At 39.8% G+C, this 21,994-nt stretch overlaps 1 protein-coding gene across 1 annotated transcript; it reads right to left on the bottom strand.

Moving 5' to 3' along the window:
* Positions 1–6,528: 6,528 nt before the first annotated feature.
* RNF144A (ring finger protein 144A) lies at positions 6,529–15,838 on the bottom strand. Its single transcript, XM_029083871.1, has 6 exons — positions 15,740–15,838; positions 15,466–15,526; positions 14,237–14,444; positions 11,573–11,720; positions 10,122–10,211; positions 6,529–7,084 (listed from the first exon to the last, which is right to left on the bottom strand). Exons 2-6 carry the CDS (start codon positions 15,515–15,517, stop codon positions 6,953–6,955), a joined length of 630 nt encoding a protein of 209 aa, XP_028939704.1. The 5' UTR covers positions 15,518–15,526; positions 15,740–15,838; the 3' UTR covers positions 6,529–6,952.
* Between the last annotated feature and the right edge of the window lie 6,156 nt (positions 15,839–21,994).

Here is a 21,994-nt window from a genome sequence, read left to right as displayed (position 1 = left end):
AGGGAACATTACCAGTTAGCACATAGAGCTTGACATTCTCTCCTGTGCACACACCACAAAAGAACTGGACTATTCAGTCTTTCAAGTGCATTTCCATTGCTTGCACATGTGAGTTGGTTTGCATGATTTATAGCATCTAAATGTTTTGTATACGTGCCACATATGTGTTAAGTTACAGTCACACACACATAATTCACCTAACACTGTATGGGAGCAGAGTAACCTGGTTCTAATTTGCTTCACCAAGTTCTGCTCTGGTATCTGAAAGCAGCACTTGTGATAGGGCATTTTATACTGTTTCACTCAGTTTTAGCCATATAAAAGTTACATGCCTGTATAAAGGCAGCTGCCTAGACTTCTTCTGTCAGAACAGTGGGTGGGGAAAAAACCCACACCTGAGGAGCACCTTGAGACAGCTAACTAAGCAGTCTAGACAACTATCTTAGTAAGCAGCAGAGGGTGGGAAGTGTCCCAAATTCACCGGAGATGTGTCTTTGCACTGACTGCCATCAGTTAAGGCCAGACACCTGAATGTTAAGACAAACCTCATACGTAAGTGAATGAACGCTGAACCTTGGTTCCACGAGTATGGTGTCCGGGCAGCAAAGCCTTCCTTGTACAAAGCAGTCTTTTCTCCCTTCTTACTTTCAAAATTGACAAAATTTTCCACCAGTTTCTATATATCCTGCATAAAGTAAGATTCTTAGTATATGCTAACAAGCAGGTATCCACAGCACAGAATCTCCTATGAGAAACATCCTAGATAATCTCCAATACAACAACAACAAAAGTGCTTGGTGAATGCACTGTGCTTGCAGGTTGGCAGTGGCGATCTCTAGCACTACCCCCACACGTGTGTGTTAATTCAGTTTCAACAGTCACATCTCTTCTGGCACCATTACAACCAGTAGAATGCTAGAACCAGCACAGGTTTTGTGCTGTGGGATTCAATTGCCTCAATTGTTCTGTTCTTAGAGGACAGTTACTGGCATGATCTTGACTTCAACTGTCCCACCCAGTGCCCAGGTACAGTTCAGGAGTTATTCTAGGGCTGGGGCCACTCCTAACAGAACTTATTACTAGGGATGTGGGTCACTTCTGGTGGCTGAATGATCCTGGACACTCTCTATTTACTAGAACATCCATGGGCTAGAAGTTTGCCATTTAAGAATTCAACTTAAACTCTCCAATTTCAGATTGTTGAGATCCTGAAGTACATTACTCCACTTAAGAGTTTCTGCAGTGCTTGATTATCAGATAATAGACCTGTTGTGCAGAAACCCAGTCATACAGCTTAAGGCACTGGGTAAGAAAATCCTTCTATGGTAAGGTAAGCTGAACCTGGCAGAGAGACTGAGGAAATGCCCAGGAGCTAAATGTTACTAAACGACGAGATACTTGCATGTGACTGAGAAATAACCCTCCTCTCTAAAAGAAAACTACAAAGCAAAACATACCTTAATTGTAAGCAGTTGACTGTGGGAGCTGAGGAAGAAAGTGGAAAAATTGCTTTGTTAGTAATACCTGCTCCTAGAATAGGTCAAAATCCCTTGTGGCATTTATAGACCATTTTCTGCCCAATTACTTGAACAAAGTATCCAAAGTGATCTTTCCCTTATGGAGAAAAATAATTACGCTCCATGAAAGAAAGGAATGACTCAGTAGCAGCTATTACGTGGCCTTGATTTTTTTAAATTGTCAGGTATAAATCACATACATGGGTATTAATTATGCACACCATTTTTTAAAGAAATTGTGCCTGTGGTTTTTTTATGGGTATAGACAAACTGTATCCTAAAAAGTGTGAAAGAAACTATGGGGACTGAAGGGAAGACTGTATCCTCAACTATCAGCTCAGGCAAAATTCAAAGTGTCTGTTGATGGAGTCAAGAACATGAGAGCCAATTCCCACTGTCAAAGAGAGTTAAGTATGCTCTGTTGTACAGGAGACTGGGCTTTGCCTTTAAAAGTTTCACTCCACAACACCAAGCCACAGGGAATACAAGCTACTTGCTGTGGAGAGACCTGTTAACAGCCACCTCCACCAGACCTCAGTCTGTGGCGCAGGAACACAGACACATCTCAGGGTGATCCTCAGAGCAGCACATTCACCCGGCTAGAGTGGACACCAAAGACCCGGCTGTGGGTCAGACTAGCTCTAGAGATAACCAGATTCACTCTTTTGGCTAAGCTGCCAGATGATGAGTCAGAAACCACAGTTATGCCAAGTGAGGCAGCAGGTCTCCAGGCCACAGGCTGTACTTGCTCTGAAGGATGGAGAGGAAGATAAGCACAGGGGGTCCTCCCATAACAAATAGCACTGCAAAGTCACTATGAAAAATCACAGGAGACACATTCATTTAAAATATCTATTGAAATTACAAATTAAACTCTTCAATATGATTCAAAGTACAAAACACAACATTAAAAGGCATTCAACAGCTCTTTTATACATCACAGTGTTAGTGGCACAAAATGTACTTACAGTTCAAATACATCAATAGAACTATTTTTACACTGGTCAAATACATTATTTATACATACGCATGACTCCTTCATGCTCATCCCTATACAAGTTTAAAATACACCCATGATAAAATGATCAAGAAAGGTTCAATTATGTACCACGTACCTGTACCTAATGTTCCTGGAATTCTTATAAGAGAGATACACAAATCAAAGCAATAATGAAGACCACAGGGCTCTAAACACAAACAGCATGCCTTACTTAGTATAAGTGAATTAGCAATTAAGCACTTTCGCAGGCTGTTTTGATGTTTTTAACATCACTGTCATCAAAAACCGTATTCTATCTGTTTTCCTCAGGATTTTAGATTATGTATGTGAAATGTACAAGCTTCAGTTTTAAAAGAGCAAATCTGCACAAAGCTTTATGCATGCTGCACCTTACTGGGATGAGAACTGCCTGAATTACATATATTTATTCCTACACAGTAAAAGGCCTACAGATGAAATGCACAAAACTTCATTAGTATTTTCCTGCCCATAACAACTTTAAGTCAAGAGCATTTCATCTTCTTCTGATCTATGAATATTTTATCCTGTCAGCTCCATAAATAAGAGAGCTTTTCATTAATTTTGATTGTGTTTTCTGCATGTCAGGAGATCAACTACAAGCTGAGAACTGATCCAGTCAGCTTCTCATTGGGATTTTGCCTAATTCATAAACTGGAGTATTTGAGGAAAGATCATGCTGCTTGGTATGTGGGGAAAAGCATCCCAAGTTCTTGGCATGCTAAAGTCAGTAGTAGGAAGTTTCAGGATGAATGCCAACATGAATAAAATAGAAATATCAAGATAAAACTACAGTAAGCATTTATATGTAATCTTTTACCACAGAATACTGAAGAGCTTCAAAACCAATGAATCTACCCTCACAGCCCTCCTGTGAGGTAGGTAAACATTGGTCTACCCATTTAAAAGATGGTTAAATTGAGATAAGAGGAGGTAAGTGACTTCTCCAATGTTACATGGGGAAAACTCAATGCTAGTGCCATTGAAATTAGCGCAGGCTATGCTACTGGTCTCTCTCAGGACTGACTTCAGCCCAATTAATGAATGGCAAGTCTAGGGAGATGCAAAGCCTCTGGAGTCTGGACTCCACACTCAATTCCATGCTCACTAGACAGGACACCCAACAGAACATGCAAATGAGGTACTGTTACAAACTCCATTACAAACAGCACTAAGACAATGCTAAAAACCTAACTAATAGTGTAACCATAAAATCACAACAGAAATCATGCAGTGAATCTTACTTTTCTGGTGAAAATCTAAAAAGCCAAAGCCACTGCAACATAATTTCAACTGAAAAGCAGCAGAGAAACATTTGCTTTTCCATGGCAGGGGGTTTAAATGTCAGAGTTTAAAATAATATATTTACAATTCAATTTCAGGGTATTAAATGTCACACTATCAACATAAGCTGTAACATAAAAATGCTCCAAACTCAGTATTATCACTGCCAGCTTTGGAAACAAAACAGCATTAAAAATAATAATAATAATTAAAACAAAACAAAAATCCCCGAGAAGAATACAGATGGAATGACATTTAGCAAACCTGAAAGGATTAAGTATTTGATAAATACAGGTAGGCATATAGTCTATCCCTATAGCCAGGATGTGAAGCAAGGGAAATGTCATAAAAATCTCCAGTAGCAATTCAAGTACGTTGAGATCAGAGACACAGACAGAAGTACACAGTTTTCTGATTACATATAACGTTACCTATGAGTATCAATTATAAACTATAATTTTAAAATGTCTGTATTTGTAAAGGACTTCCTTTTCTTTTCAATCTGGAAATGCATTAATTTTGACATTGACTATTAAATGGCTACAAAGTGTAAAACTCAAGTTTCGCTATACTGCCACATAAAGGCTGTCTAAGAAAGGCACAGAGAAAATAAACCTCATACCAGGACGTTCCGGTGCTGTAACAGGCCACGGGACCCCTGCTGCTTACTGTCAACCCTGTAGTAGAATCGGTCATTAGAGCCACTGTCACATAAAGCAAAATCCCTTCATGCTCCCAATTAGAAAATTAACAACCTATGAAATCTTTACACCCTGTTGTCCAGTGTTTGGGTTTTTTTGTTGGTTTTGTTGTTGTTGCTTTTTCCCCCCCCAGTTAAACAGAATTACACAGGGCTAAGGATGAAAGGCCATAGTTCAAGCTTACCTGCAGGAAGGTGTCCTTCACAGAAGGCTTTCCATTACTAATACTTCTGCACATTGAAGCTATGGCTGAGAACAAGCCAGGTGCTTGGCTTGGGTTACCTCTGGGGACATGGGCTAAGCTGCTGCCAGAGCTGGGGAGAGATCAGTCCTGCACTGCTTGCTGTACTCAGCAGTGCTTCACACACCCCTTGACGGATGCACTACCCAGACTTCCCTACAAATAGTTTTGAACCACTAGGCAATTTTAAACAACAAAGATATCTAAAATACTAAAAATACTCTGATAATAAAAGGTCTGAACTGTGCATTGCCATAAACAATCTGAAGATATCACAAGGAGTTCAGACTTGCTGGAAACTAGCTACCCTTTTTCTTCATGTTTACTCATTAAAATCAAGCCAAACAAACTGCAGATAATCTCCAGCTCCTGGAGCTAAAATCTGTGGTTAGATACAGTCTGAATTTGGATACCACCGAACCTGTAAGAAGGGAGAGGAGAAGAAATTCAAGAGTAGTTTTATAAAAAGAGAGTGTCCCTTTCCAAAATTGTACCCTGCAATCTTTTTATTTAACAGATAGACAGTAAAAACCAACAGATAATAAAGGAGTAATTTCCTTATGCTTAAGATATGCAAACATATTCCCAGCCTGTGACAGCAGCCAGAAGCAGTTGCATTTAAGGGTCTTAATACATGTTCAGTGCAAAGTTATCCTGGCTTCAAAATATTCATCCATCTCAGTACATTGACAACGCACAGAAATAAATGATGATGAAAAAACTGCAGTCAAACTTCAGTCCACAAACCATTCAAAAGAACATTTTCTTTCAGTACAACACACATTGTTTCAGGTGCTTCATATTTCATAGCAAAAAGTTATTAGTCAAATTCTTGTAGGCTTTAAAATCAGAGCAAAATGGTTTTCAACAAAGTATTTCTAAAGAGAAACTACAATGATTAATAGCACGTTGAACAGCACACTTTACTACCCTGGAAACACAGCACTGTGAATTCTGCAAAGCTATCAAATCAAGTGCTTATTTTTCAAATAAAAACTTGTTTCATCACAGTATTGTTATTAACAGCATACACCATACATCATACAACATTAATTCTGAAAATGGGCTAAGTAGTTTAAATGTAAAGTACAACTTCCACAAATATCCCAGGCATTTTTATTATTAACTACAGGGATAAGCCTGATGTATTTTTATCCTTAAGAGGAAAGATTTATTGATAACCCAAGAGTCTGCTAAATAGTAAAGTTAGTCCTCTATTTTTTTAGTAATTGTTCTAAAGACAGAAGCAAGCTATCTTGAACTTCCAAAATATTTCAATAGCACAGCTATTTACACATTTGGTTTAAATATGATTATATATATATATATATCTCTATATATAAAAAGATTAAGATACCTGGATTAGAAGTTACATAGCCCTGTAAGTGTAGCAGAACCCTAAACAACAGCAAAAAATAACGATTCAGAAAAACACTAGTGGTCCAGCGGTAATCAATACCATCGATGCATTTTTAAAAGAACCTTGATTAAATAGCAGGTTTGTGTCACCACTCAACCTTACACCGTCATCAATTCAATTTTAAAATGTAGTTTTCAATCAAACAAATTTCTTATAAGACTTCAAAAAATTCCTGGAAGGCAACAGGACCAATGCTGTCCCTCTAAACCTCCCCAAATTTCAAGAAAGGCATAGGATGGCCTATATGCACCTTATTGATTTTGTTATACTCCGAAAAATAGGTACTAAAAGGACACTGTGATGTGTAATAAACATGGTACAGTGACACTAAGCTGACTGTCTGATTTAAATAATAGGCAACTTAAATATATACAGGAATAAGACATCAAATTTGGAAGCAAACAGATATGCAGAAGTTTAGATTTGTATGCATTTTCAGCTTGTTTTGCTGATGTCATTCAGCACAGTTCCCAGTCCACCAGCAGGGCAGCAGAAACTTTTTGCATTATTTTTAGCAGTATCGCCTCATAATAGATAGCTACCCAGGTCTATGGTCTCCCTTTAGCACCAAACTTGCCTTCCATTACCCGCCTTGTCTATTATCTATTGATCTATGCAACAGTAGTAACAACAGTTCCTGGAACCAAGACCATGTGTCAATGAAAAGCAGAATGGGGCAAGTAAGGCTACAGCAATGTAAGTGCAAGAGAGAAACATCAACAGCAACAATAAAATTAAAGCACATGTTGTGATGAGTCCAATCTTCTCAGTCTAGGTAGGTAGAGGGTCATCATCTCCTTTATTACATTTGCACTTGCAGCACAGAACAAATGGTGTAGCAAGGAGAAGGAAAGGGGAGGCCACCAAAAGGAGAAGACCAAATCCTGCAAAAATTCCTACCACCTGCAAGAGAAAGGAATAGCATTGTGTTAGGGACAGCAGTTGTCTACATTCTGCTGACACCAGTGCATCACCAGTTCCTTCAAAAGGATCCCAGCAAAGGCCGTTGACCTAAGCAGAGCCAGGATTTCCCCCCAAGTCAGCTCCTGCGATCAGTAAATGTGAGTGAAATCAGAGAGCGAACATTCACGTTTCACTCCTCCAGTCAGAACCGTGCCACACAACTCATTTCCATCACACAAAGTGATGCAGATGGTTATTTGCCTTTTTGGGTTTTGCTATAGCTCAAACAACTAATGAAGCAACTGACCAGATACTCTTTTTCTTGATCAAATCTAAATATTAAATATCAGGATCAAGACTACTTTCAGGTGCTCCTTCTTTTTCCGGAGAAAACTCCAAAAAGAACCAGTTAAGAATCTGAGAAGACTCCCACAAACTTCCCACCAGAAGGAACAAAGCTTGGGAATGTCAGCCACAAATTACAAACATCATAGACTATAAGAAGACTTTGCATATGCAATGGATTTTTATAATCAGACCTGAGCTCATCCTGCTGCTTCAAGGGACATGAAAACTTGAATGCTCTATTTAAAAGCATTTTTTTCATTGATGTTTATGATAACCCTCTTCCCAGCATGGGCCAAGGACCAGAGACCTACCAATCCTGTCAGTGTGCCAAACTATTAGTTTCTGTACAGTTCAAATTTAAAAACCTATTTCAAAAACATTCAAGTTGAGGTTCATTGCCTGAGGAAGTTTCCCATTTGCCATAGGCAAAGAATCATGCTGCAATGACGTGCCTGCAAATTGTTTGAGAAAATGATTTGGATTTATTCATGTGAGAGTGTCTGTGAATAATTCTGAATAATGAAAGCAGGAGTGGAATGCTAATCTGCTAGCAAAACCTCACAACAGAAGGCAAAATGAAATTAGAGACTCATTAAGAATTCCTCTAGCCAGGGCTAGATACGCCGCTTCAATTAGCTGGCAAGTATTCAATTAGCCGTGGTATAGATGGGATGATTTACTAGTACTTTTGTGGGCCACAGCCAATTTCTCATTCTGATTACCAGGTATTTCTTCTTGCAGTTCCACTCTGCGGGATGAGTGGAGAGGCTGGTTGCAGGAGATGGCGCTGTGGGACAGCAGTCACTGCCCTCAGGCCAATGCTGCTGCCAAATTCCTTGAGTCTTGGCTTTTGGCTGCCCAAGGATAAAGAGCTCAAGCCTCCTTGCCCTCACAGCTTTATTTCTTGGCAAGAGGAACTTCTTTTCCAGCTTCAGAGGTGTGCACATTGCTCGTTCTTTTTTTGGAGGTGCTGAAAAGCTGATGCAACTTCCATTTACTATGCATTTATTTACTACAGACATAAACCAAAGCTAAATTCTAATCTCCTTTAAAAACCATGAGCAGCAAGTATTACCATAGTGCTCTCTGGAGCCAGCATTCCCTTGCCTAGCTCTTTGCAGACCAGGCTAAGAGGGTACTGGTCAGACAGAGCCAAGCGGGAAGTTACCAATTCAGTGGACCAGACTGACTACTGGTCATTTCTGGGAGATAAGTATTCACACCTTCCTTTCAGCCTCAGTACACCATCAAAAAATTCATTAAGTTTCATTTTGTTTGTTGTGGGGTTTTTTGTTTATTTTGGATTTTTTTGTGGGGTTGGTTTGTTTGGGGTTTTTTGTTGTTGTTGTTTTGGGTTTTTGTGTGTGTGTTTGGGTTTTTTTTTTGGTTTTTTTTTTGTTTTTTTTTAACCAAAACTGTCTGCTGAGTATTACTTACTAATGTTCTACTTGGTTCTGTTGCTTCTGAAGAAGTTGCTGCCCTACTCAGCATCCCCTCTGGCCAAAACAAATATTATTTTTTTTTTAATCCACAAACAACAAACCAAAGGCTCACCTCAATTTGCCTTGGATAAATACTCAAAGAAACTTAACATAAGGAAACTATTGCAATGTTGATTTTGCCTTAGTGGGTTTAGCAGAATTATATCCTGATCGGTAGAGAATTAACACTTTATTTCTCAACAATGACCAGAACATCAAACATACTGTCTATCAAACCTATCCGCACTAACTGCTGTGGCTAAGAACAGATTCCAAATATCAGATTAATCACCTCATATTACATGCATATCAAGAAAGTTTATGTACCACCCCCACACTTCCTACGATACCACTGGCTAAGCCAAGCAGAACCCAGTCTATAGCTAAGGCACCCAGGGTGTATATGGAGGGAGAGGGGTGCGATCCTTCTTTTATTTCAGTTTAGCTCTTTGTCCAGACTTGGGGTTTATTGTCTGGACTTGGGGTTTATGCTCCAATTGAAAGAAATCTGTACTTCAAGAAAAGCACTTCGCCTCAAGCTAGGGCAGCTATTTACTGGCACACAGTTAATTTAGGGAGAGACGACTCAAGATACCCAGATGTCCCTGCAGTGACTGTAAAGACAGTAGACTGGACCAAGTCACACACTGACATTTATATTGTATGCATTGAAGTAGCACAGAGTGCTCTTTCATTACCAGTATTCATGCTGGATTCAGCGAGACTGGACCCAGACTACAAGAAGTATCCCCCCACTCCTTGTAATTGTCAATTTGAATCTGTGTTTGAAACTACTGATAAGGTCACTAGTTACCTTCTATCCAACCTACATGAATGAGTCAACTGGTGTTCATAGCAAGATTCTGAGCATACTCAGGCTAATTCCTCTCCAGTTCTGGATCTGGAGCTAAATATGTATGATTGCAACCTAGTTTGTCCTCAGGTTTACTGAGAACATATCTGGATTGGCACTTAACTGACCCTGCAAATGTACACTTTCTGGTTCTCAAGTGTCTTTCTGCAAAGAAGAGTCCTCTCTGGGAAAGCAAACTGTTCTTCTCCAAGCCACTGCTTCTTTAAATCTGCTTAGAAAATCAGTCACCATTTGGCACAGAATTTTACCCTAAGGTGTTAAAATGAGTAAGGCAAAGGAAGGTACTACGACAGTAGTAAGCCTGTACATAACTTTTTAAAGATCTGAGCTTTACCTGTGTTCTGTGCCAGATAACAGATGCCCTGGAGTGTCCCAGCTTGTTTCGACAAGGTCCTTTGTCATAATGTATAAGGAGAAAATCATCCTACAAAATATTAAATGAAAAGGCAGGCAATAAACAGAAGCAGAAACTGTTCTTCAAGTTATAAAATACTATTTCCTCAGAACTTATAACCAGAAATTGTACAGGAAGATAGTAAAGGAAGGATTGTACAGGGAGCTTAGTAAAGCAGGTATGACCAGGTCCAACCTTTCCAAATGTTTTGCCTACAGTTAAGTGTCTTCACAAACAGGTTTGTTCAGCAAATGTTAGATATATATAATGAATTCTTCTCCCAACAGCTTCAAGCTGCGTATTTAAATGCTAGCATGGAGTTTAGCAAAAGGGTCCAAGAAGATAAGCTATTGCATATATTTTGCACATGTACAGAAAGACCAAAGGAAAATGAATACTTGTACTGCAGACTTCCCAAAGTTGGTTCCTTTTATTAGCTGAAGAATAAAAGGACAATGCAGATTTCTGAGAAATGATGTCCCTATCCATCCTGCCATCCTTTCAGAAACCAGCCAAGAAAGCAGCCCTAGTACCAAGGGAACACTGCTTTTTAACTGAGCACGTGAGAAGCCTGTGACTTAAGGACTTAAGCATTCAAATAGGACAACCACAGGATTTGAATAGTCAGAGTACTTTCAGGAACTGAAAACATTTCCTTTGCTATTGTTAACAATGATATAAAATAAAACAGATGACATGGAAACAGATGTTGTATATTGTATATACTCTGATCCTTGGGCACCATAACAGGCTGATTTAAAAAAACCCAAACATATGACAGCAGCAGCTTATAGACTGACAAATTCCTGGTATTAGGAGAACATTGCATTCTTTTTCATATGTCAGATCTATTTCTTGTCCCAAAGAATACAATGAATGGTAAACAAATCTGACTGCTGATCTCCTGAATGGTGACGCACCAAATCTCGTTTGTTAAACTTCCACAGACTAAGAACATTGCTATACTCATCCTGTGACTTCTTCAAGAAGGGGAACATTCAAAAGTCAGTACTAAATGAATTATTATTATACTCATCCTGTGACTCCTTCAAGAAGGGGAACATTGAGAAGTCAGTACTAAATGAAGTATTATTAAAAAAGATATTTACATTGCCATGTAAAGATTGTAAACAGAATATTTTAATTAAATTTTACTTTTTAATAATTCTTTCCTGACTTATATGGCCAAAATGCTAAGATCACAGAGGTCAGACAAGTAAAACAGAGCATACAAATCCTATCAAATTACCAGTGTCAGCTCTGATGGTTTGTGGTCCACCAAACTGGGCAGAAGCTAGTGAGCTACTATTTCATTGATTAATCAGACTGCTGGATGGCAAAGCAATTAAATTCTAAGCTTCTGAGAACCAGAGTGCATGGTATGTACTCACATCAAGAGATTCCAGACAGTACCAGCAAAAGGCATGTTTGCAGTTTTTACACATCATTTGGGCACAGCCTTCATCTCGTTCAATGTAAACTTTACACTTCGGACAGCGTTTGATTGGAGCATCATCATCTTCCACTTTAAAAACTGAACTGTGGGAGAGAGTGAGGAATTAGTGAGATGTGTGGCCATGTCAGTTTAGAGAAGAATATCTAAGAACTGTGCTAAAAAGCCCACTTTTTAATGTTTTAAAAAAAAAAAAAAAGAAAAGATAAATTACTAGAAATCCAGGTATTCGACTGAGTTTTATTTATTTATTCAGGTATTTTGGCTATACTCTCTTTTTGAAACATATCTCTAGGAAAAAAAAAAAAGTTTAATGACTACAATGCCTACAAAAGAGTCAGGACATTTTCTTTACCACATATTTTACCAATTGTTTTTCTAGTGATACCAATAGAAATTACAGTTTTCCCCTGGAATATATCAGATAAGTAGCAGTTAGGTCACACCTAAATGCTTCATATGTCTAGATCATTTTCCTTTTTCCTCCTTTCTTCTTTCTCAGAAAAGAAATGGAAGCAATCTCTTGATGGCATAACAAGCCCAGACTACATTCCTTCGGACTGGGGCACCAGGGAGAGATTGCTTGCCTCTGTGCTCCTTGAGAATCCTCCCTAGGAATTTCCTTCCAAATCAGGAACCATGAGGTTTTTGGGGCATGCGGTTCTTTCCAAGTTTGTCTCTTTGTCTCTAACGCTGTGCTAACGAGCCACTGTTCATGAGTTAGGGTCAGCATTACCTCTTCTTGTTTTGCACAATGGGGTAAAACCATAGGATGTCCCCTCATATAGTGGGCACAACACAGAGGAATGTGGAAACACTGGAAAAACATTTATTTCCCTTAAGTAGCTTTCTACCCTATGCAGGTTTTATTCACATTAACAACTAAAATGTGCCCTAGCAAATGACACTTCCTGCAGCCACTGCCAGTGGGAGTTACAAGAATGACTGGCGGGGAATCAACAGTTTGCTGGAAAACAGGACTGACCCTTGATTGACTGATGGATTTGCCCAAGAGCAGGATAAAAGGACAGACGTTTGTTAGTCACACTAGGGGCAACTGAATTACAGAAAAATGCTTTGAATTCATAAATTGCATATAAAACTCCAAACGCGTGGTAGCACAAACTGCTACTGGCACATCATTCTCCAAAATAATGAAAAAACAAACTTCAGTGGAGTAAAACATGAAGCATTAAATAAAAACTAAAAGCAATCAAAACATTAAGGAAAACAGATAAAGTCTTTTACCTTGCCATGAAGTTTAATGAGCTTCAGTTCTGGCCAAGCACGCACAAAAAGCATGTGCAAAAGTTACTCTATTTGACCAGGAACTCATCAAAACAACATCCTAGTGTCCTGTTTTTTAGCTGAAACAGAGCTGGGTTTCTTTTTCAGTAGTTGGAATAGTGCTGCATTTTGCTTTTCAGCCTGTGACTTGTTATGAGAGAGACACTGATAACGTACCAGTGTTTGCATTTTTGTCACTGGAAGTGAAGGACTTTGTGTTCTGTTAGTCTACAATAAGGGGGTGAGGAATATTTAAATGAATAAGCTAAATTGGTGTTTGGATATGCCAATGGGATATTCCATATCATATAACATCATGTCCAGTATACTAGTGAGGGGCTCTTCCTCTTTTAGCTCTCTCTGGTTTTCGCTCTTCTGGGATTGTGGTTTCGGTTTGGGATTGTTGCTCCTCCAGGATCGTTATCTGGGAATGGGCCGGGCTTGGTCGGTGGGTGGTGAGCAATTGCACCGGGTATCACTCATTTGTATATTTTGTTACTGTTAATGTTATCACTACGATTTTAATATTAGTATTATTTTAAGTTTTTTTTTAAATTTATATTATTAAATTGTTCTTATCTCAACCTACTAGTCTCCTTATCCTTGCCCCCAAATCCTTCCTCCTATCCCCTGGGGATGGGGGGGAAAGTGGGTGAACGGCTGCATTGGCTGCTGGCCAAGGGGCAGCCCAGTGAAACTATCACACCTAGCTAGTCATTTGTTACAGCAAAGCCTGAAAGAAGACAAGTTATTAACAGCCAAGTTCAAGGCTGGCCAGGGCTTTAATGATACCTTGAACTGCCATACAATCTTCGAAAAAGCCCAAACATTAAGTGGAACACATGCACACTGGCCTTTCTTATCGCTGGCTGCAATATGCCACGGAAAATAGCTTGAAACAGAACTTAAGACCATTGGCTAAACGTGCAGCAGTTAGGATGACTGACAGAGTTTCCTAAAAAATTATTGTCTGTGATCAGCCCTCACACTGTCCAGAATATCAGTACCAATGAGATCTTCTCTGAAGGGAAGCTCATGAGCTGCCTGGATATCATATTCTTCCCACTGGGGCAAAAGGGTGGTTGATAGAGGCTCAAGCAGCTCCTTTGTGCTTTGCTGGGAATGGTGGCAAGCAGTGAGGCTGCGATGAGCCATCCGGTTTTGGAATACAGCATTAAAAGAACAGGAATGACTAAGTAAAGTAAAAAGTTTTAAAACAAAGTATCAGGAAAATACCTCTTTACTATTTATAATTCAATTTGTTCAAAGATTGAGTGTTTTGTTTCCAAATATTTGATCTTTTGCAATACTCTACCTTGTTTCTCCTGGAAGAAAAGAGATTGGCATATTCTCTTGACAGCCTTGACCTGGGTGCCAATTAGATTTGCAAGCAGAGCAGAACTCAATGTCGCAGGCTTTGCACTGGACCAGTTGAGGGTCTTGTGGGCTTGATTCCTGGAGCTGGCAAACTGCCTGGCAAGTAGAGGATGGACACCAAGTCCGACACGGATCCAAAAGCACTTCTGTAAAGGGGCATAAAAACCCAAAATTCAAAGGCGGTTAACAAGACTGGCCTTCCATAACAATGTACTCCAGCTGAGGTTGACTGGCAGGGCATCTGAAGACACACATTTTCAAAAGAAGCCTTTTAGTTTATGCTACCCACTTCGACATAAATCTGGCCTGCTTTCCAAACAGGCAACAAACTAAAGTAAGTTTCCCGAGTTTGAATTAATTGTCCATTTTCATTCACTGAGCTAAACTTGATCTGAGAATGAGACATATTTTTTCTCCAGTTATACTTGAAGTTAAAGAGAGCATATACTATGCAGGTATAACCCCTCACAAAGTGTTTTTACAGTGCCTTGCCCTGTAGGACTCTATTTCAAGTTGGTCTCTGCCCTAATGTAACCACGATTAACAATAGCATAAGACTGTTATAGTTTCATTCCTTTCTTGGAAGCTACTCACTGGTAAGTAATTTCATGTTTCTAAGCCACTGAAGTCAATAAAAACCTACCAATTACTTCAGTGGTCTCTAGGCTGGATCCCACCCTCAGCCAAACCTTACTCTAAGTTCTCTATGGCCACACAGTTCTACATCCCCATAGGTACCCAGTCAGCTTATATCCTCATAAAAATTAACAAGGCTCATGTTATCATGAATTGCCTAGTAAGTCTGCACCAACTGCCATCACAAGAGATAATGGTGGGTCCGTAAGAGGGGCCAGTCTACCTCCCCAGCCCCTAGAGTACTGGCAGTCAACTCAAAGCTTGGAATAGAAGTCATTTCCTCCCTTAGTTATAAAGCAATATAATACATAGCAATTTTCTTTCCTTAGTTTATTCCCAGAATGTTGCAATTCTGGGAATAATCACGCAGGCAAGAACAGAAACTTTTTTTTTTTTTTTTTTGTAATGACCAAACAATTAATGCACAGTGCTACTGCATGAACATATGCAGAGCCAGATTCTGATTTATGGGATCTCTCTGGAGTGATACCATTCCCACAGCCTTGCAATAATTAGCATTACATGTGTTACCTCTTTCAAACTGTAGCTTCTTATACCTTTGCATGATTTCTGATGCAACCATGCACTCAATCTGTTGAAGGAAGGAAAAGGAAAAGACAGATTTCCAATTAGGAACAGCAAGAATCTAAGGCATTTTCAAGAAATGGGGTCAAAATATCTGACTTCAGAGAACTATTAAAAACATATGTTAGCAACAATAGCAGCTGTAACATACAGAGCAAGACGTGTTTAAACATCCTGGAAAGAAAAAGAAAAAAAAAAAAAGAAAAAGTAGAAAGTGTACCTCATTTTCTTGCAGATGACCTCGCTTTGGGCAGGCAGCATCAGGGCAGCTGATTGCCGTTTCTAGACCTTCTTTGATCAAAAGTTCCACATACTGTTTTAGGCACTGTAAGAAAGCCAAAGACTAAGTTAACTATGCCACCAAGAATAAACCACGCAGTATTTTAACAGCTTTAACTCTGCAAATCTGAGGAACTCAAACTTCTTTGGAAAAAATAGATACTACTGGGTCCCTTTTACAACCATGGGCCATGCTCACAGCTTTTGCCATGGTTATACCTTTAAACAGAAAACAGCAAGATCACTTACCCACCAAGTAACTCTTCCTAAATTTAAAATATGCAATAAATTAAAAAAGAACAATAATGGGGAAAAGGACAAATCAAACAGGGAGCTAGGATGGGAAAAATAATAAAACATCATCAAGATAGAATTAGAATAACCACAATTCAAAAATCTTTATATGACTGGAAACCACAACACAGCTTAGTAAGCAGTAACTAGCCATAGACAGACATCTGTCAAGCATACCCAGGAGCAAAAGGGAGTGGTGTATCTTGCCTTCTATTTCTAGAAAATAACTATCTGAACGTCATAGTTAAAGATATATCTTTCCCATAGGAAGAAAAACATGTGAGAAGTAGGACTCCCAGAAGAACTGCAGTTTCCATGGGAACTGAATAATAAATATTGGCAATACCAGTACTTTTCTCCCCTAGCAACCACAGCATTTTACCCAAGTCACAACTGAAGACATGGGATCTAACAGTAGCACACAGCGTGACCATCGACAAAACAGAGAAGAAAGGTGCATATTTCAGACTAAGGGCAAATTAAGACCAAACCTTGTTATTCTTGAAGAGCAACCACCCCCCTCCACCTCCACACCTCCCACATCAAGGTGAGAGCTATCACATAGGTGTCTGCTGGGGAGGTGAGGGGAGCGATGGAGAGAGGGAGAGATGCTTCTCCCTGCAGGTACCATGCAACTTCTACCAGCATGATGCTACACAGAAAGAGTAAACGAGGGTCTGCTTTCCAGTGGATGGGTCACCCTTGGTGTTCTCACCCTGCTCACAAGCTCAGCTGACAGTGGCAAACTGGAGACAATTACAGAAAGTAGGGCCCTAACCCTCTGTTACCAGATATGTGAATAGAGAGTGAGGTTAAACGAACAGCAGAGGAAAATTGAGATACAAAACAAGCTCAGCATACAGCTGGGTGGAAGGTGAGAGGAACCACATGCTCTGCAGCAAGCTGGCGGAACAGAGGCTTCAAGCACCACTTCCAGACAGAACTTGTAAAAGGTTCACAGCTGCCAACCAGCCATCAGCTGGGGAAGGCAAAGGGCTGCACTGACCTTGCCAAGTCATGTGTGCTGAAGTGCAGGTCAGAGCACAAAGCCGCTTCTTCCTTCCAACCACACTATCAAACAGGCCCATCAACGAGCACAGTTCCAGCCCAACCCTTTGCATGTGGCTTGTAGCTGCTAAAGTCCAGAAATTGAGTCTAATTCAGCCTCCTCTCTTTCTGCTCTGCCTCTTGATTATGTCTATTCCACTCCTTTCAGAGACCCTATCACCTATATTAACATTTCATTTTAGATTTTACCTCTCGCAGTTTGACTGCAGCAAAAACTTCACTTCCTGCCCACATAATTTCTGCTGCTCTGGTACACCGCTTTTCTGGTGGCAACATGCCACCACCATGAGAGCACAAATGATTTCTGTCAGAGTCCCCTTCCCTGCATCTTCTCAACAAAGACAACTGATTTATTTTTTGGAAAAGAAAGACAAGAGACTGGATAACTGATATCTTTAAAAGTTTTACATGTGTAAAAACTCCACGTGTGATAGATTATGGTCTAGGTCTTTCTCTTTATCAGTAGGGGTTTTATGAAGACAACTGTTCACTTAGTGGATGTTTGACTTGCAGGAGGCTTCAAAGCCTCTGCTGAAAGCTCTGCAGGGCAGGTGGCAGAGCAGTTCACTAGCAGCAAACACAGCAGGTTGAGCTCTGCAAGAGCCACGTCCTAGGCTGCGTGTCTTGGCAAACTGCAATTTCAGCTGTAGTGAGGTACTGGTTTTGCCATAATGACACTGTTGGCTCTTTCCTTTCCCCTCCATTTCCAGACGCCAAGTGTAGATTAAACTGAAAATGCGTACATTTTTAATGCCAGCACTTAGCACTTATAGAAAGTACTTCTCAAGCTGAATGAGCTTTGCCATCGCTAATTATTAATGTGGTTAATTCTCTTCCTCAACCTGTTTGGGACCATTGCCAAAGCCCATTCAATTTGCTTCCCTTTCCTCACCTCTTCCAAGGAATGACACAGTTCATCGAGCAGTGGCCAAAGCCTTTCCCTGACGTAGCATTGGCCCCTACCTCCTCAAGACCAGCACAGCACAAGTGCACTTCTTATGCCACACCTTCTGGTAACACAGATGCTGCCCTGAGGCCATGAAATATAACTGTAAATTAGGCAGAGGATAAAACACCCAGTCCACTCAAAGCTTCCTCACTCCAGAGACTTCTTGGGTGGAGAAGGAGTAACCCAAAGTGGCTGTGAGAGAATGTGAAGCACAGGGGAGTGATCTGTGGCTTCCCTTGAGAGCAGACACAAGATGTGCCACTTGTGTCAGAAAATTTTAAGCTGACTACAATACTAGAAATGCACCAGCATGCAAGCAAAACAGCTACAAAAAGATGACAGATAAATTTTTGCTCATTTTCTATGCAGCTTGTACTTGATCCCATGCTCGAAGAAAGTATCTTCACAGCCTTTTCATTAAGGCAATAATGTACTGTACGGGAAGAACAAAAAATGGGGGAGTGTAAGTCACAACATTCTGAATGAACTTTATTACATAATTTTCCTCAGAGAAAACAGTCCTCTTTCTGCACATCACTGTTGGTCTTTCTGGGGTCTGGATGACTTTTTCTTTCACCTGGTAATCCAAGAATCCTACTGCCGTTTGCTGTCCCTGAGACAAAGGGCAGGAGCACATCCACTTTGAGGAGCTTTGGCCCAGATCCATTCTCTCACAAGGATCAACTGAGAGCCCTACTCAGCAGCTGTCAGCTACCTGTATAAATTAGGAACACTTTTTGCCTCAGCCTTGGCAATAGATGGCTAATAAAGGAATGAGCTCTCTTCTGAAGCTGCCAAGCTTAGCCTAATATTTAAATCTCTGCAAGATGAGTTGTACTTCTAACCTTTGTACAGCAAGGATTGTGCCACACAGAAAGGTATAATCAGTGACCATTGATGCGCTGTTGCCTTAGAACTGCACCTCATTTTATCTGATGTTATAAAGATCAAAATACCCTGTGAGAATCAAAATGGTTATTTTTTTGCCTACTTTCCAAACCGCAACACAAAATTTTACTCTACTGCATCTACCTCTAACAGACCTGCACAGGCCACAGCAAAATCTCAATATAAAGAATTGAAATGTCTGGCTTCTGTCTGTCAAGCAACAATTATGCCTATTTCTGATGATGGTGCTTTGACTGACTTACTTCTCCTGACACCCAAAGCCAAATAAAAACCATCATAATTCATAAGAAGGAATCTTGACTTTCATTGTTTCCATATGAGGCAATACTTATCTACCATCTACTTTGACAGAAAAAATGTGTTCACTTGGTGCCTAAGGTAATTTTACAATACTAAATGCATGTAATTAAAAACACTTGAAGATATTTTTGGTGAACATCTACACCAGTTTTTTAAAAAACAGAAATAAATTTAATAGAAATATATTTAAATTACTTTTTTGAAAAGTTATAGAAAATTTACTTTTAAGAACATGTTACTGCTACTGTCGCAGGAGATAAGAATGGCTTTTCAAGATGTCACCTTTTATTTGAGAGTTAGGCAAGCAAAGAGAGTATCCTGTATTCTTTCCTTAACAGCTGCTAGGTGGATTTTGTCAAAAATCAGACTTCTGACTCAACTAATGCTGCAGATCTAAGTGTCAAGTCATATGGGAAATTTTATAAATATAAGTTAATGGATTTGGAAAAGCCAAAAAAGCATGACAGGATTGCAGAGCCACGTATATCATCGCCATATCATTTGATTTATTTCTTAAAACTTTAAATGTATTTTAGTGCTGACACTAGGTCACAGACATTCCCAAGCAAAATGTGCAGTACATGCAAAATCATCACAAAATGGTATTGGTAAAACAGTTTGAAAAAACCAAACACCTACTGATAAAACTGAAAGAGAAAAGAAGAAATAAAAAGGAAAGAAATCTAGCATTTACCAAGTTCTAAAAAACAAAAGGAATTAATTCTTTCAATGTATTTGATAAAGAAGGATATTAAGGTAGATGAAGGCAACTGCTGTTATGCACAGATATTAATCAGGTAAATAACCCTTCACCTTGGGCAGACAATCACTAACAGTTTTGCACCACACTTCAGGAACACAAGGAAGGGCTGACGTTTTTTCAACAAGGGAGATTTCTTTTTTTAACCAAAAAATCTGATTCTAAAATTAGTGGGCCCAAGTTTCAATGCAATGAGGAGAAACGGAAAATGATACTGCAAAAAAAGCTCAAACTGAACAAGAAAACATTTCCAAGTAAGATGATTATTAACACAGACTAAATTGCTGAAGTCTCACAAATTCTGTACCATCTGCAAACCAGGATTAGACTAACTTCTAAAAATATACATACACACACACACATGCATATATTTACATAAACTTGCATTTAACCACATGAAGAGTCAGGAAATACTGGTTGGTATTTTATGATCCATGTTACAAATGACATCAGGCGAGATGCATGTAAAGATCCCTTTTGGCCTTACATTCTAGGAAAGAATATGAAAGGCTATTGAGTGAGAAGTACTTATTTAGCAGTGGTTTGTAGCTACAAATCTACAGTCTGGCACATGAGTAGTTTTTGTGCTAAAAGGATACTAAGCCGAATCTCAAAATTCATGTGATGAGGCTACAGAGATGAACAAAGCTACTGCCACAAATACTTTTTTAATAGTATTCTGTAGTATTTTTATGTTCTGCATACCAGGTATTTCTCTCTACATTACTTAAAAGTGAATACTGAGAAGCTGATATCGTCTCTTGCCATAAAACAGTGTAATGCCAAGGTTACTCCACAGCTCTCTGCTAATTCCACTAAGCTAATTCTGCAGTCAGTCTGGTGAATGGGTATTTACACTGGTAGACGCATTGTAAATCTTTCGGGTAATGTGATGTAATGCTCCTTTTCAGCTTCAGATTAGAACAGTGAGTAGTGATGCAGTATGCAATACTCACAGAGTAGGGGGAGAAAGAGCAAGTGTAAGCATGAGTGAATGTCTCTCACTACAAAGAAATCACAGAGATGAATTTGGGGTTCCTTATCTCAGGTGGAGGCTATTACTCTTGGAAAAATAATAGCTCCCCTCCCTTTTGTCCAAACAGCAAAATCACTCGGGACTAGAGAGCTCTTCCCTGAAGAAGACATCACTTTCTAGAAAGGCTTTCAATTTAGAAAAGGTTAACAATCTCAAGAGGAAAAACTCCCCTAAAATTAGCTAGCCTACAGCTGGGGTATTCTCTGAAGAGGAAGGAAGAATGACTGAGTAAGGTTTGAGTCCCTCTTCCCTGTTCCTGAAAAGCTGGGATTTCTGCAGCCATATACAACTATCACAGAATGGTATGGGCTGGAAGGGACATCAGGAGATCATCTAGTCCAACCCCCCTGCTAAAGCAGGTTCCCTACAGCAGGTTGCACAGGAAGGCATCCAGGTGAGTTCTGAATATCTCCAGAGAAGGAGACTCCACAGCCTCTCTGGGCAGCCTGCTCCACAAGCTCTCTGGGCAGCCTGTCCCAGTGCTCTGTTACCCTCACAGTAAAGGAATTTTTCCTCATGTTTAAGCAGAACCTCCTGTGTTCCAGCTTAGGCCCATTGCCTCTTGTCCTATTACTGGCCACCACTGAAAAGAGTCTGGCCCCATCCTCTTGACACCCATCCTTCAGATATTTATAAACATTAATAAGATCCCCTCTCAGTCTTCTTTTCTCCAGGCTAAAGAGTTCCAGCTCTCTCAGTCTTTCCTCATAAGAAAGATGGCTCCAGACCCTTAATCATCTCCATAGCCCTCTGCTGGACTCTCTCCAGAAATTCCCTGTCTCTCTTGAACTGGGGGACCCAGAACTGGACATAGTATTCCAGATGCAGCCTCACCAAGGTGGAGTAGAAGGGAAGGATCACCTCCCTGGACCTGCTGGTC

This window comes from Antrostomus carolinensis, unplaced genomic scaffold, assembly GCF_000700745.2.
Source record: "Antrostomus carolinensis isolate BGI_N321 unplaced genomic scaffold, ASM70074v2 scaffold552, whole genome shotgun sequence".
Classification (NCBI taxonomy): Eukaryota; Metazoa; Chordata; class Aves; order Caprimulgiformes; family Caprimulgidae; genus Antrostomus; species Antrostomus carolinensis.
Note: the sequence above shows the minus strand (reverse complement) of the source record. Positions and strands in the feature narration are given on the sequence as shown.

Bases quoted from the DNA above. Each gene is read 5' to 3' on its own strand.
- RNF144A (XM_029083871.1), bottom strand. From the start codon at position 15,517: ATGGTTGCATCAGAAATCATGCAAAGGTATAAGAAGCTACAGTTTGAA. The intron at 14,445-15,465 runs GTAACACATGTA...GCCCCTTTACAG, and splicing joins GAAGCTACAGTTTGAAAGAG to AAGTGCTTTTGGATCCGTGT. The intron at 7,085-10,121 runs GTAAAGCTCAGA...TTTCTCTTGCAG, and splicing joins TTATCTGGCACAGAACACAG to GTGGTAGGAATTTTTGCAGG.